Source organism: Perissodus microlepis, chromosome 22, assembly GCF_051167445.1.
Source record: "Perissodus microlepis isolate ML-2025 ecotype Zambia chromosome 22, ASM5116744v1, whole genome shotgun sequence".
Taxonomy (NCBI): domain Eukaryota; kingdom Metazoa; phylum Chordata; class Actinopteri; order Cichliformes; family Cichlidae; genus Perissodus; species Perissodus microlepis.
In genome coordinates this window covers 24,985,418-25,001,184 of record NC_140481.1, presented here as the reverse complement: position 1 = coordinate 25,001,184, position 15,767 = coordinate 24,985,418, and the positions used below count along the sequence as shown (strand labels likewise).

General features: G+C 40.9%; 1 protein-coding gene across 1 annotated transcript in view; it reads left to right on the top strand.

The window, feature by feature from the left end:
• LOC146363268 (uncharacterized) overlaps nt 1-14,482 on the top strand; it is a 28,756-nt gene extending 14,274 nt beyond the window's left edge. Inside the window, exons 4-6 of the mRNA XM_084918967.1 lie at nt 1,553-3,427; nt 6,741-8,615; nt 11,927-14,482. Of these exons, the coding sequence (XP_084775093.1) occupies nt 1,553-3,427; nt 6,741-8,615; nt 11,927-13,812 (5,636 nt within the window). The 3' untranslated portion in view covers nt 13,813-14,482. The remainder of the gene's footprint in view (nt 1-1,552; nt 3,428-6,740; nt 8,616-11,926) is intronic.
• The last annotated feature ends 1,285 nt before the right edge of the window (nt 14,483-15,767 follow it).

The following is a 15,767-nucleotide window of genomic DNA, read 5'->3' as shown; positions in this document are numbered from 1 at the left end:
ATACAAAGAGCTAAATCACACAAAGTTCCTTTAAAAAAAAAGTGGAAGTGTTACATACATTTTCTATAAACACTGACATTCCACAGCAATCTCAGCTCACTTGGAATACTGCAGCACACAGCTCACAACTTATCCCTTGCATGCAGAAAATAGCCGCTCATACACATACAGGTCCTTTGCATCATCCATTTCAGAAACACATCATCTTGTTAAAATACTGATGTTTTACCACTGCACTACAATTATACCAATATGTTTCAACGAGTTATGTGCATATTTAACAATTCCTTACCAACAATTTAACTTCTTCACAACAATCCCGTTCCACATCCACAAATAAAAGTAAACAGGAAGTCCCAAGATGCATTTCTTGCAAGTTTTTTTGGGGAAACTGCAGGTAAAGCCTTAAGCACTGCTCCCCCCGCGACCACAATATGTAACTACACAAAGCAATAAAATTAACAGGTTCAAGTGCACATAACATGCAGATAACAAAAGAAATAGCACAAGAAATAACATAAAATTACTCAATAACATTGTTGTCTTAACATACATGGAAACAAAGAAACAGCATTTTAAGACCCTATTTTGAAGCTTATATGGATATTTGGTTAACTGAAGGTTAACTGGCATGTTTTCTGCTACTGCAAACATTCGAAATCCCTTCTCATCTTTAGGTTACTGCTCTGTGCTGGCCCCTTTCAGCTCATCTTTGTCAGGATTTGGATGGAAGACTTTATAATAAATAACTTTAAGTATTAGACCGAGGACATAAACTGCAATAACACAGGCAGCTGTGATTAAAGCGTACATGGGCTGTATCACAAAATCAGGAGGATGTTTGCTCATCTTCCAGCACCACACAGCACAGAGGATGCAAATATCAGCCATTATCAGTCAATAATCAGCATTTCTCTATCTACAGAAAATGAAAATGGACTTTCTTTTGGTACTGTCACGAATACCTCGTACATTAAGGGATAGTATTTTTAAGGAACGGAAATGTAAGTCTGCCATAGGGGAAGAAGGGAACAAATAAAGTGAACTGGATGTCTGTTATTAAATTAACTAGAAACTTGTAACGTGCTAAGGTATAAACACCTAAAGAAGATGCTCTCAAAAGGGAACAGTAAGTTTTCAGTACCTAAGTAAAATTTATCAGACTGTTTTTTCTTTTTTCAATGAAGTGACCAAAATGCTTAAGCAAATTAATCGAGCCATGACGTCAGAAACTCTGACAGCCTGTTCTTTGTGGGCGTTACCCATTTTCAATCAGCCAATAGGGAGCAATGTTGTGGGCGGAGCCTGTTTAAAAGATGAAAGGCAAGAGAATCGAGCCATGACGTCAGAAACTCTGACAGCCCGTTCTTTGTGGGCGTTACCCATTTTCAATCAGCCAATAGGGAGCAATGTTGTGGGCGGGGCCTGTTTCAAAGATGAAAGGCAAGAGAATCGAGCCATGACATCACAGTCAACCCAACTCCATAAATAGCAGGTGAGACCCTCACTTGACAGCACGTTTCTAACAGTCACGAGCGATTCACTGGATGAACTTTTGTTCTGCTGCCCTCAGTCATATCTGAATATCTGTTTCATTGTAACACCGTAGCGTTGTTTCAAATGTCAAAAATGAGCAACCAAAAAGCAAAACCACAATTTGTGTGCACTTTGCCAAAAAGTACACTGGACAAACTTATTCAGGTGAGGAAAGCCTTCCAAAACACTCTCTCTGAAAATCAACTTTTAAAAGAGGACACAAAGACAGCCAGACAGCAAATCAAACAGCTGATGGCCCAAATTTCACTCATGCGTGCCAAGCTGGACCAGTATGAGATCCAAGCTGGAGAACTCACTGATGAATCAGTGTCACGCAAAGTGGAAATGAGCAGCGCCACCAAAGAAAAAGGGGATCAGACTTGTTCAGGTCAGACCAACAACTTTGACCTTGACATGAACCATCTGAAACAGCAGCTTCAGCAGAGGGACAGCAAAATCCTGACCCTGAAACAGGAGAAGGACAGTCTGTCTCCCGAACCTGCACAGCTTCAGACACACGAGAATCCCAAAGTTGTGTGCACGCTGCCAAAGAGTACACTGGACGACCTTGTTCGGGTTAGGAAAGCCTTCCTAAAAGCTCTGTCCGAAAATAAACTTTTAAAAGAGGGTTCAAAGACAGCCAGACAGCAAATCAAACAGCTGATGGCCCAAGCATCAATGATGCGTACCAAGCTGGAACAATATACGATCCAAGCTGGAGAAGAACAGGAGGAACAGACTTGTTCAGATCAGGAGAAGACCATCACCTTTGACCTTGAAATGAACTGTGTGAAAGAGCAGCTTGGGCAGAGGGACAGCAAAATCCTGATCCTGAAACAGGAGAAGGAAAGTCTGTCTGCTGAGCTCGCACAGCTTCAGAAACACCAGGCCTCTCTGGCAGACACTCTGTGCAATGAGAGAAAACACAGAGAGAATCTGGAGCAGGAGAAGAAAGTCCTGGAGGAAGAAAATAAAGTCCTGGAAGAGCAGAAAGAGGTGAAGGACACAAACGAAATGCAGAAAAATCTGGACGAGCAGACCAAAGAATTAGCGGAGGCAAAGACTGAGACAGTAGAGACGGCAACCCTAGAGTCGTCCTCATCAGAAACCCTCCAGGTGTTTCAGAGCGAAGATGAGATCAACCAAATACTGGAGACAAAGGCTGAAACATCAACACTGGAGAAAACACTGAAAATGGAGGATAAGTTGCGCGTCAACAGACTGATCCAGTTGGTGGTTTCTCAGGCCATAGAAAAAGTCTCCTCTAAATACAAGCTCTTCACAGAGCACCTCACTCCCGACTGCATCAGCGATCGCCTGATTGAGAAAATCTGGCCTGAAATCGAGCTGAAACATTTGGATCTGTCCCCGAAACGTCTGAAAAATCTAGACAAGGCCATTCTCAAGGATCTTTGCAAAACAAACAACTGCAAGGAAAAATATTTGATTTTTAATCTGAGGGAACAGCTTGATAATATTACTGTCCCAGCCTTCACCGAACGCCTGCTGTCATTACCAAGAAGAGTACTCAGTGTCTCTAAACACAGAGAAGAGTACAAGGAAGTGGTGAAAAACGTCACTAAAGATCTGGTAATGCACGCTATGCGCCAAGAAAATGAGACGACAACATGGCGTCCAGGAACATCAGATTTTATTATACAGAGGCTTTCCCATAAGATCTGGAGCAAAATTCTGTCCAAACACTACAAAATGTCCTTGGAGAACATTGAACAACTCGCCCTGACGGTGTACAACGAACTCCATGACAGGTGGGATTCTCCAGCACTCTTATTGAAGTCAAGCAACCCAGTGGTTGACGAAGCAATCGTCAAAACCTTCAAAAACCACGCCAAACTGAGGAGCCAAAATATCATCTTTAGGGCTTTCTCGTGTGCACGCTAAAATTGAACTGACACGTGCATGCCACTATGTGACAAAACTCTTAAAGTGGCTTAAAATATTCATTTAAATTGGGCATCTAAATTTAATTTTAAAACCAGGTGGTTAAAAAGAACCACTCTTCTTCTCCCAACTTCCTTCCCTCATCACCAACTGGCCGAGGCAGATGGCCACCCCATCCCAGAGCCTGGGTCTGCCGGAGGTTTCTCTCTTTTCAAAGAGAGTTTTTCCTTCCCACTGTCGCCAAAGTGCTTGCTCTAGGGGGTTGGAGTTTTTGTGCAATATTGTAGGGTCTTGACCTTACAATATAAAGCACCATGAGGGAAGTGTTGTTGGGGTTTGGTGCTGTTTCTTAGCTCAAAATGTCCAATTACAACAGGACATTTTGAGTTCAGAAACAGCACCAAACCACAAAACAAAATAAAAATAAAAAATAAAAAAAACTTTGAATTTGTGCTTTGTTCTATTTGCTGTAAATTTGCTAAGAATGTCATATCAGATTAGAATTGTGTGTCTCAATATCATGTATCGTAGCATCACCCTGTAGTTCAATTTGAAGTGGATGTCACAGTAATGTCTTTCTGTATGTGTGAAAAACACGGGAGATACTCAAAGTATAACCGGTGTTTGAGGTTAGCTGGTTACATTTGTTTAGATATTCTACTCTCCGTGTTCCAGATCCCCAGAATTGATATTTTCACTGAATGGTCTTTTCTGTCTGCCAGTGTGTCGTGCAGTTTTCAAGATTAAAGACTTTGGAAAAAAAGAAAAAAAATCCCCACTCCTGGAAATGCATCTAGCTTTCATAACAATATTATTTACAGACAATTAATTATTGTAATTTTGAATAGAAAGCCTTCAACCTGGTTTTATTTAGATTTATTTAGATTGTGTTCCCCCTCAGACTGACACATCTGAATTAAAACTGATAAACAGGATTTCAAAGGAGGGCGTGATGGACACTGAGCAGCAGATCAGTCCGTGTAGAAACAGGACATAAGGTTAAGGAACAGGGGGGATCATTTGATTGTGATCATTTTTTGATCTGACTCAGTGATGCTGGCTTCTCTCCTGGACACATCTTCCCTTTGCATGCAATTCACCGATGTAGAATAGAATAGGTGTAACACGGTGAAGGACCAGGGTGCCTGACTGTAGCATGATAAATAACAAGCTCATCAGAATTGCTTCGCCTACGGAGGCCGAATGTTTGAATAAAACACAGGAAACAGAAATAGAGCCCAAAAATAAATATATTATTTATGTTAAGTTGATGCTGAGTTTATAGACAGATATACAAAAAATAAATATGCATATATCACAACAAAAACAATAGTAATAATACAAAACAGCTCATTCCTCATTTCCCCTTTAATTTAATGACTGATATGTTGAAATGGTTTGACACACAGTGAAATGATTTAATGCACAGCAGAAAGTATATTCAAATTCATCTCCACATTAAGATGAGTGTAGCCTGGAAAAAGGTTAGCCACACAGGACACAAATACTGGGGTTCTTAATGTGCAGTTTTTATTGTCAATAAACAAAAATGTCCTTTGACCTTTACTTTTGTCAAACAGCAGCCATATGGACTTGTACTGAACACTGACAACATGAGAGGTAACGTGGCAAAGTAACAGAATAAACGATTTTAAAAAAAGATGTGCCGGCACAATATGAGGAAGAAAGGAAATGAAATAAAATACAAAACACAAAAATACGGCAGTGGCCTCTGTCTGTGCAGAACAAAATACAAAGAGCTAAATCACACAAAGTTCCTTTAAAAAAAAAGTGGAAGTGTTACATACATTTTCTATAAACACTGACATTCCACAGCAATCTCAGCTCACTTGGAATACTGCAGCACACAGCTCACAACTTATCCCTTGCATGCAGAAAATAGCCGCTCATACACATACAGGTCCTTTGCATCATCCATTTCAGAAACACATCATCTTGTTAAAATACTGATGTTTTACCACTGCACTACAATTATACCAATATGTTTCAACGAGTTATGTGCATATTTAACAATTCCTTACCAACAATTTAACTTCTTCACAACAATCCCGTTCCACATCCACAAATAAAAGTAAACAGGAAGTCCCAAGATGCATTTCTTGCAAGTTTTTTTGGGGAAACTGCAGGTAAAGCCTTAAGCACTGCTCCCCCCGCGACCACAATATGTAACTACACAAAGCAATAAAATTAACAGGTTCAAGTGCACATAACATGCAGATAACAAAAGAAATAGCACAAGGAATAACATAAAATTACTCAATAACATTGTTGTCTTAACATACATGGAAACAAAGAAACAGCATTTTAAGACCCTGTTTTGAAGCTTATATGGATATTTGGTTAACTGAAGGTTAACTGGCATGTTTTCTGCTACTGCAAACATTCGAAATCCCTTCTCATCTTTAGGTTGCTGCTCTGTGCTGGCCCCTTTCAGCTCATCTTTGTCAGGATTTGGATGGAAGACTTTATAATAAATAACTTTAAGTATTAGACCGAGGACATAAACTGCAATAACGCAGGCAGCTGTGATTAAAGCGTACATGGGCTGTATCACAAAATCAGGAGGATGTTTGCTCATCTTCCAGCACCACACAGCACAGACGATGCAAATATCAGCCATTATCAGTCAATAATCAGCATTTCTCTATCTACAGAAAATGAAAATGGACTTTCTTTTGGTACTGTCACGAATACCTCGTACATTAAGGGATAGTATTTTTAAGGAACGGAAATGTAAGTCTGCCATAGGGGAAGAAGGGAACAAATAAAGTGAACTGGATGTCTGTTATTAAATTAACTAGAAACTTGTAACGTGCTAAGGTATAAACACCTAAGGAAGATGCTCTCAAGAGGGAACAGTAAGTTTTCAGTACCTAAGTAAAATTTATCAGACTGTTTTTTCTTTTTTCAATGAAGTGACCAAAATGCTTAAGCAAATTAATCGAGCCATGACGTCAGAAACTCTGACAGCCTGTTCTTTGTGGGCGTTACCCATTTTCAATCAGCCAATAGGGAGCAATGTTGTGGGCGGAGCCTGTTTAAAAGATGAAAGGCAAGAGAATCGAGCCATGACGTCAGAAACTCTGACAGCCCGTTCTTTGTGGGCGTTACCCATTTTCAATCAGCCAATAGGGAGCAATGTTGTGGGCGGGGCCTGTTTCAAAGATGAAAGGCAAGAGAATCGAGCCATGACATCACAGTCAACCCAACTCCATAAATAGCAGGTGAGACCCTCACTTGACAGCACGTTTCTAACAGTCACGAGCGATTCACTGGATGAACTTTTGTTCTGCTGCCCTCAGTCATATCTGAATATCTGTTTCATTGTAACACCGTAGCGTTGTTTCAAATGTCAAAAATGAGCAACCAAAAAGCAAAACCACAATTTGTGTGCACTTTGCCAAAAAGTACACTGGACAAACTTATTCAGGTGAGGAAAGCCTTCCAAAACACTCTCTCTGAAAATCAACTTTTAAAAGAGGACACAAAGACAGCCAGACAGCAAATCAAACAGCTGATGGCCCAAATTTCACTCATGCGTGCCAAGCTGGACCAGTATGAGATCCAAGCTGGAGAACTCACTGATGAATCAGTGTCACGCAAAGTGGAAATGAGCAGCGCCACCAAAGAAAAAGGGGATCAGACTTGTTCAGGTCAGACCAACAACTTTGACCTTGACATGAACCATCTGAAACAGCAGCTTCAGCAGAGGGACAGCAAAATCCTGACCCTGAAACAGGAGAAGGACAGTCTGTCTCCCGAACCTGCACAGCTTCAGACACACGAGAATCCCAAAGTTGTGTGCACGCTGCCAAAGAGTACACTGGACGACCTTGTTCGGGTTAGGAAAGCCTTCCTAAAAGCTCTGTCCGAAAATAAACTTTTAAAAGAGGATTCAAAGACAGCCAGACAGCAAATCAAACAGCTGATGGCCCAAGCATCAATGATGCGTACCAAGCTGGAACAATATACGATCCAAGCTGGAGAAGAACAGGAGGAACAGACTTGTTCAGATCAGGAGAAGACCATCACCTTTGACCTTGAAATGAACTGTGTGAAAGAGCAGCTTGGGCAGAGGGACAGCAAAATCCTGATCCTGAAACAGGAGAAGGAAAGTCTGTCTGCTGAGCTCGCACAGCTTCAGAAACACCAGGCCTCTCTGGCAGACACTCTGTGCAATGAGAGAAAACACAGAGAGAATCTGGAGCAGGAGAAGAAAGTCCTGGAGGAAGAAAATAAAGTCCTGGAAGAGCAGAAAGAGGTGAAGGACACAAACGAAATGCAGAAAAATCTGGACGAGCAGACCCAAGAATTAGCGGAGGCAAAGACTGAGACAATAGAGACGGCAACCCCAGAGTCGTCCTCATCAGAAACCCTCCAGGTGTTTCAGAGTGCAGATGAGATCAACCAAATACTGGAGAAAAAGGCTGAAACATCAACACTGGAGAAAACACTGAAAATGGAGGATAAGTTGCGCGTCAACAGACTGATCCAGTTGGTGGTTTCTCAGGCCATAGAAAAAGTCTCCTCTAAATACAAGCTCTTCACAGAGCGCCTCACTCCCGACTGCATCAGCGATCGCCTGATTGAGAAAATCTGGCCTGAAATCGAGCTGAAACATTTGGATCTGTCCCCGAAACGTCTGAAAAATCTAGACAAGGCCATTCTGAAGGATCTTTGCAAAACAAACAACTGCAAGGAAAAATATTTGATTTTTAATCTGAGGGAACAGCTTGATAATATTACTGTCCCAGCCTTCACCGAACGCCTGCTGTCATTACCAAGAAGAGTACTCAGTGTCTCTAAACACAGAGAAGAGTACAAGGAAGTGGTGAAAAACGTCACTAAAGATCTGGTAATGCACGCTATGAGCCAAGAAAATGAGACGACAACATGGCGTCCAGGAACATCAGATTTTATTATACAGAGGCTTTCCCATAAGATCTGGAGCAAAATTCTGTCCAAACACTACAAAATGTCCTTGGAGAACATTGAACAACTCGCCCTGACGGTGTACAACGAACTCCATGACAGGTGGGATTCTCCAGCACTCTTATTGAAGTCAAGCAACCCAGTGGTTGACGAAGCAATCGTCAAAACCTTCAAAAACCACGCCAAACTGAGGAGCCAAAATATCATCTTTAGGGCTTTCTCGTGTGCACGCTAAAATTGAACTGACACGTGCATGCCACTATGTGACAAAACTCTTAAAGTGGCTTAAAATATTCATTTAAATTGGGCATCTAAATTTAATTTTAAAACCAGGTGGTTAAAAAGAACCACTCTTCTTCTCCCAACTTCCTTCCCTCATCACCAACTGGCCGAGGCAGATGGCCACCCCATCCCAGAGCCTGGGTCTGCCGGAGGTTTCTCTCTTTTCAAAGAGAGTTTTTCCTTCCCACTGTCGCCAAAGTGCTTGCTCTAGGGGGTTGGAGTTTTTGTGCAATATTGTAGGGTCTTGACCTTACAATATAAAGCACCATGAGGGAAGTGTTGTTGGGGTTTGGTGCTGTTTCTTAGCTCAAAATGTCCAATTACAACAGGACATTTTGAGTTCAGAAACAGCACCAAACCACAAAACAAAATAAAAATAAAAAATAAAAAAAACTTTGAATTTGTGCTTTGTTCTATTTGCTGTAAATTTGCTAAGAATGTCATATCAGATTAGAATTGTGTGTCTCAATATCATGTATCGTAGCATCACCCTGTAGTTCAATTTGAAGTGGATGTCACAGTAATGTCTTTCTGTATGTGTGAAAAACACGGGAGATACTCAAAGTATAACCGGTGTTTGAGGTTAGCTGGTTACATTTGTTTAGATATTCTACTCTCCGTGTTCCAGATCCCCAGAATTGATATTTTCACTGAATGGTCTTTTCTGTCTGCCAGTGTGTCATGCAGTTTTCAAGATTAAAGACTTTGGAAAAGAAGAAAAAAAATCCCCACTCCTGGAAATGCATCTAGCCTTCATAACAATATTATTTACAGACAATTAATTATTTTAACTTTGAATAGAAAGCCTTCAACCTGGTTTTATTTAGATTTATTTAGATTGTGTTCCCCCTCAGACTGACACATCTGAATTAAAACTGATAAACAGGATTTCAAAGGAGGGCGTGATGGACACTGAGCAGCAGATCAGTCCGTGTAGAAACAGGACATAAGGTTAAGGAACAGGGGGGATCATTTGATTGTGATCATTTTTTGATCTGACTCAGTGATGCTGGCTTCTCTCCTGGACACATCTTCCCTTTGCATGCAATTCACTGATGTAGAATAGAATAGGTGTAACACGGTGAAGGACCAGGGCGCCTGACTGTAGCATGATAAATAATAAGCTCATCAGAATTGCTTCGCCTACGGAGGCCGAATGTTTGAATAAAACACAGGAAACAGAAATAGAGCCCAAAAATAAATATATTATTTATGTTAAGTTGATGCTGAGTTTATAGACAGATATACAAAAAATAAATATGCATATATCACAACAAAAACAATAGTAATAATACAAAACAGCTCATTCCTCATTTCCCCTTTAATTTAATGACTGATATGTTGAAATGGTTTGACACACAGTGAAATGATTTAATGCACAGCAGAAAGTATATTCAAATTCATCTCCACATTAAGATGAGTGTAGCCTGGAAAAAGGTTAGCCACACAAGACACAAATACTGGGTTCTTAATGTGCAGTTTTTATTGTCAATAAACAAAAATGTCCTTTGACCTTTACTTTTGTCAAACAGCAGCCATATGGACTTGTACTGAACACTGACAACATGAGAGGTAACGTGGCAAAGTAACAGAATAAACGATTTTAAAAAAAGATGTGCCGGCACAATATGAGGAAGAAAGGAAATGAAATAAAATACAAAACACAAAAATACGGCAGTGGCCTCTGTCTGTGCAGAACAAAATACAAAGAGCTAAATCACACAAAGTTCCTTTAAAAAAAAGTGGAAGTGTTACATACATTTTCTATAAACACTGACATTCCACAGCAACCTCAGCTCACTTGGAATACTGCAGCACACAGCTCACAACTTATCCCTTGCATGCAGAAAATAGCCGCTCATACACATACAGGTCCTTTGCATCATCCATTTCAGAAACACATCATCTTGTTAAAATACTGATGTTTTACCACTGCACTACAATTATACCAATATGTTTCAACGAGTTATGTGCATATTTAACAATTCCTTACCAACAATTTAACTTCTTCACAACAATCTCGTTCCACATCCACAAATAAAAGTAAACAGGAAGTCCCAAGATGCATTTCTTGCAAGTTTTTTTGGGGAAACTGCAGGTAAAGCCTTAAGCACTGCTCCCCCCGCGACCACAATATGTAACTACACAAAGCAATAAAATTAACAGGTTCAAGTGCACATAACATGCAGATAACAAAAGAAATAGCACAAGGAATAACATAAAATTACTCAGTAACATTGTTGTCTTAACATACATGGAAACAAAGAAACAACATTTTAAGACCCTGTTTTGAAGCTTATATGGATATTTGGTTAACTGAAGGTTAACTGGCATGTTTTCTGCTACTGCAAACATACGAAATCCCTTCTCATCTTTAGGTTGCTGCTCTGTGCTGGCCCCTTTCAGCTCATCTTTGTCAGGATTTGGATGGAAGACTTTATAATAAATAACTTTAAGTATTAGACCGAGGACATAAACTGCAATAACGCAGGCAGCTGTGATTAAAGCGTACATGGGCTGTATCACAAAATCAGGAGGATGTCTGCTCATCTTCCAGCACCACACAGCACAGACGATGCAAATATCAGCCATTATCAGTCAATAATCAGCATTTCTCTATCTACAGAAAATGAAAATGGACTTTCTTTTGGTACTGTCACGAATACCTCGTACATTAAGGGATAGTATTTTTAAGGAACTGAAATGTAAGTCTGCCATAGGGGAAGAAGGGAACAAATAAAGTGAACTGGATGTCTGTTATTAAATTAACTAGAAACTTGTAACGTGCTAAGGTATAAACACCTAAGGAAGATGCTCTCAAAAGGGAACAGTAAGTTTTCAGTACCTAAGTAAAATTTATCAGACTGTTTTTTCTTTTTTCAATGAAGTGACCAAAATGCTTAAGCAAATTAATCGAGCCATGACGTCAGAAACTCTGACAGCCTGTTCTTTGTGGGCGTTACCCATTTTCAATCAGCCAATAGGGAGCAATGTTGTGGGCGGAGCCTGTTTAAAAGATGAAAGGCAAGAGAATCGAGCCATGACGTCAGAAACTCTGACAGCCCGTTCTTTGTGGGCGTTACCCATTTTCAATCAGCCAATAGGGAGCAATGTTGTGGGCGGGGCCTGTTTCAAAGATGAAAGGCAAGAGAATCGAGCCATGACATCACAGTCAACTCAACTCCATAAATAGCAGGTGAGACCCTCACTTGACAGCACGTTTCTAACAGTCACGAGCGATTCACTGGATGAACTTTTGTTCTGCTGCCCTCAGTCATATCTGAATATCTGTTTCATTGTAACACCGTAGCGTTGTTTCAAATGTCAAAAATGAGCAACCAAAAAGCAAAACCACAATTTGTGTGCACTTTGCCAAAAAGTACACTGGACAAACTTATTCAGGTGAGGAAAGCCTTCCAAAACACTCTCTCTGAAAATCAACTTTTAAAAGAGGACACAAAGACAGCCAGACAGCAAATCAAACAGCTGATGGCCCAAATTTCACTCATGCGTGCCAAGCTGGACCAGTATGAGATCCAAGCTGGAGAACTCACTGATGAATCAGTGTCACGCAAAGTGGAAATGAGCAGCGCCACCAAAGAAAAAGGGGATCAGACTTGTTCAGGTCAGACCAACAACTTTGACCTTGACATGAACCATCTGAAACAGCAGCTTCAGCAGAGGGACAGCAAAATCCTGACCCTGAAACAGGAGAAGGACAGTCTGTCTCCCGAACCTGCACAGCTTCAGACACACGAGAATCCCAAAGTTGTGTGCACGCTGCCAAAGAGTACACTGGACGACCTTGTTCGGGTTAGGAAAGCCTTCCTAAAAGCTCTGTCCGAAAATAAACTTTTAAAAGAGGGTTCAAAGACAGCCAGACAGCAAATCAAACAGCTGATGGCCCAAGCATCAATGATGCGTACCAAGCTGGAACAATATACGATCCAAGCTGGAGAAGAACAGGAGGAACAGACTTGTTCAGATCAGGAGAAGACCATCACCTTTGACCTTGAAATGAACTGTGTGAAAGAGCAGCTTGGGCAGAGGGACAGCAAAATCCTGATCCTGAAACAGGAGAAGGAAAGTCTGTCTGCTGAGCTCGCACAGCTTCAGAAACACCAGGCCTCTCTGGCAGACACTCTGTGCAATGAGAGAAAACACAGAGAGAATCTGGAGCAGGAGAAGAAAGTCCTGGAGGAAGAAAATAAAGTCCTGGAAGAGCAGAAAGAGGTGAAGGACACAAACGAAATGCAGAAAAATCTGGACGAGCAGACCAAAGAATTAGCGGAGGCAAAGACTGAGACAGTAGAGACGGCAACCCCAGAGTCGTCCTCATCAGAAACCCTCCAGGTGTTTCAGAGCGAAGATGAGATCAACCAAATACTGGAGACAAAGGCTGAAACATCAACACTGGAGAAAACACTGAAAATGGAGGATAAGTTGCGCGTCAACAGACTGATCCAGTTGGTGGTTTCTCAGGCCATAGAAAAAGTCTCCTCTAAATACAAGCTCTTCACAGAGCGCCTCACTCCCGACTGCATCAGCGATCGCCTGATTGAGAAAATCTGGCCTGAAATCGAGCTGAAACATTTGGATCTGTCCCCGAAACGTCTGAAAAATCTAGACAAGGCCATTCTGAAGGATCTTTGCAAAACAAACAACTGCAAGGAAAAATATTTGATTTTTAATCTGAGGGAACAGCTTGATAATATTACTGTCCCAGCCTTCACCGAACGCCTGCTGTCATTACCAAGAAGAGTACTCAGTGTCTCTAAACACAGAGAAGAGTACAAGGAAGTGGTGAAAAACGTCACTAAAGATCTGGTAATGCACGCTATGAGCCAAGAAAATGAGACGACAACATGGCGTCCAGGAACATCAGATTTTATTATACAGAGGCTTTCCCATAAGATCTGGAGCAAAATTCTGTCCAAAAACTACAAAATGTCCTTGGAGAACATTGAACAACTCGCCCTGACGGTGTACAACGAACTCCATGACAGGTGGGATTCTCCAGCACTCTTATTGAAGTCAAGCAACCCAGTGGTTGACGAAGCAATCGTCAAAACCTTCAAAAACCACGCCAAACTGAGGAGCCAAAACATCATCTTTAGGGCTTTCTCGTGTGCACGCTAAAATTGAACTGACACGTGCATGCCACTATGTGACAAAACTCTTGAAGTGGCTTAAAATATTCATTTAAATTGGGCATCTAAATTTAATTTTAAAACCAGAGTGGTTAAAAAGAACCACTCTTCTTCTCCCAACTTCCTTCCCTCATCACCAACTGGCCGAGGCAGATGGCCACCCCATCCCAGAGCCTGGGTCTGCCGGAGGTTTCTCTCTTTTCAAAGAGAGTTTTTCCTTCCCACTGTCGCCAAAGTGCTTGCTCTAGGGGGTTGGAGTTTTTGTGCAATATTGTAGGGTCTTGACCTTACAATATAAAGCACCATGAGGGAAGTGTTGTTGGGGTTTGGTGCTGTTTCTTAGCTCAAAATGTCCAATTACAACAGGACATTTTGAGTTCAGAAACAGCACCAAACCACAAAACAAAATAAAAATAAAAAATAAAAAAAACTTTGAATTTGTGCTTTGTTCTATTTGCTGTAAATTTGCTAAGAATGTCATATCAGATTAGAATTGTGTGTCTCAATATCATGTATCGTAGCATCACCCTGTAGTTCAATTTGAAGTGGATGTCACAGTAATGTCTTTCTGTATGTGTGAAAAACACGGGAGATACTCAAAGTATAACCGGTGTTTGAGGTTAGCTGGTTACATTTGTTTAGATATTCTACTCTCCGTGTTCCAGATCCCCAGAATTGATATTTTCACTGAATGGTCTTTTCTGTCTGCCAGTGTGTCATGCAGTTTTCAAGATTAAAGACCTTGGCAAAGAAAACAAAAAAAAAATCCCCACTCCTGGAAATGCATCTAGCTTTCATAACAATATTATTTACAGACAATTAATTATTGTAATTTTGAATAGTGAAATGCCAAACAGTGAAATGATTTAATGCACAGCAGAAAGTGCATATTCAAATTCATCTCCACATTAAGATGAGTAATACCTTCAGATATTATATCTGTGGCTAATCAGACAAAAGGTCAGAGTGCTACAAAACAGAGCCACATATCTCTATAAAACATTCTACATGACTCGGTCTCTTTCCAGTCGTCCTGTGGATGTCAAGTGCACGTCAGGAGTAGAAGTTCTCGGCCAGCTTCCTCATTCTTTTATTGCAGTGTGCTGATGGGGCAGACAGACAGTGGTCTGCTATGTTTTCTGCAACTGCAAACATGCAAAATCCCACCTCATCTTCAGGTTGCTCCACTGTGTTGGCTCCTTTTAGCTCATCTTTGCCAGGGTTTGATTTGCTTTGGTACCTGGTCAAACTTAAGCTCTACTCTGTCTGCAGCAAACTCGCAGGCAGCAGCTTCTCCCCCCTCGCTCACATTTGTTAGTGTTGTGCTCAGTCGCCTAGTGTCTGAGCTTGAATTATACCAAAATTAGGGGGGATTTACGACTGTGCGCTATGTGCTTCGAATATTGTGTAGTTTTTGTTTTATACAGTTGTCAGTCAGGCATCTAACTATGAAACAAATTCGAAGATCCTGGGCTTCTGAAACAGCAACCCGGGCTTAAGCCCGTCGCTGCCGATGAAGACTGCCCCACCCTGAGCCTGGCTCTACTGGAGGCCTCTTCCTGTTAAAATTGAGTTTGTCCTCTCTGCGGTCACCAACTGCTGCTCAGAGGGGATCGTTTTCTCTCTAATATTGTAGGCTCTTTAGCTTACTGAGGATATGACTGAGAAAAAAATGAATTACTGAAATATGAAGACGAAAACTCATATTTTTTATATATATTTGAGAAAATTGTGTTTTAAATTTTACAGATATTACTACTAATCCTATCTGATTATACACATTATTCCATAAACATGACATTTGACATCCTCTGCACCCTTAATGATAAGTTTCGACACTTCAGTATATATAAATAAAGACAGTGTGATGATGATTAGAATAGGTTCTAGATTTTTCCAAGGCTAGTAAGCTGATCATCCGCATTAACTTCTGATGCATGACAG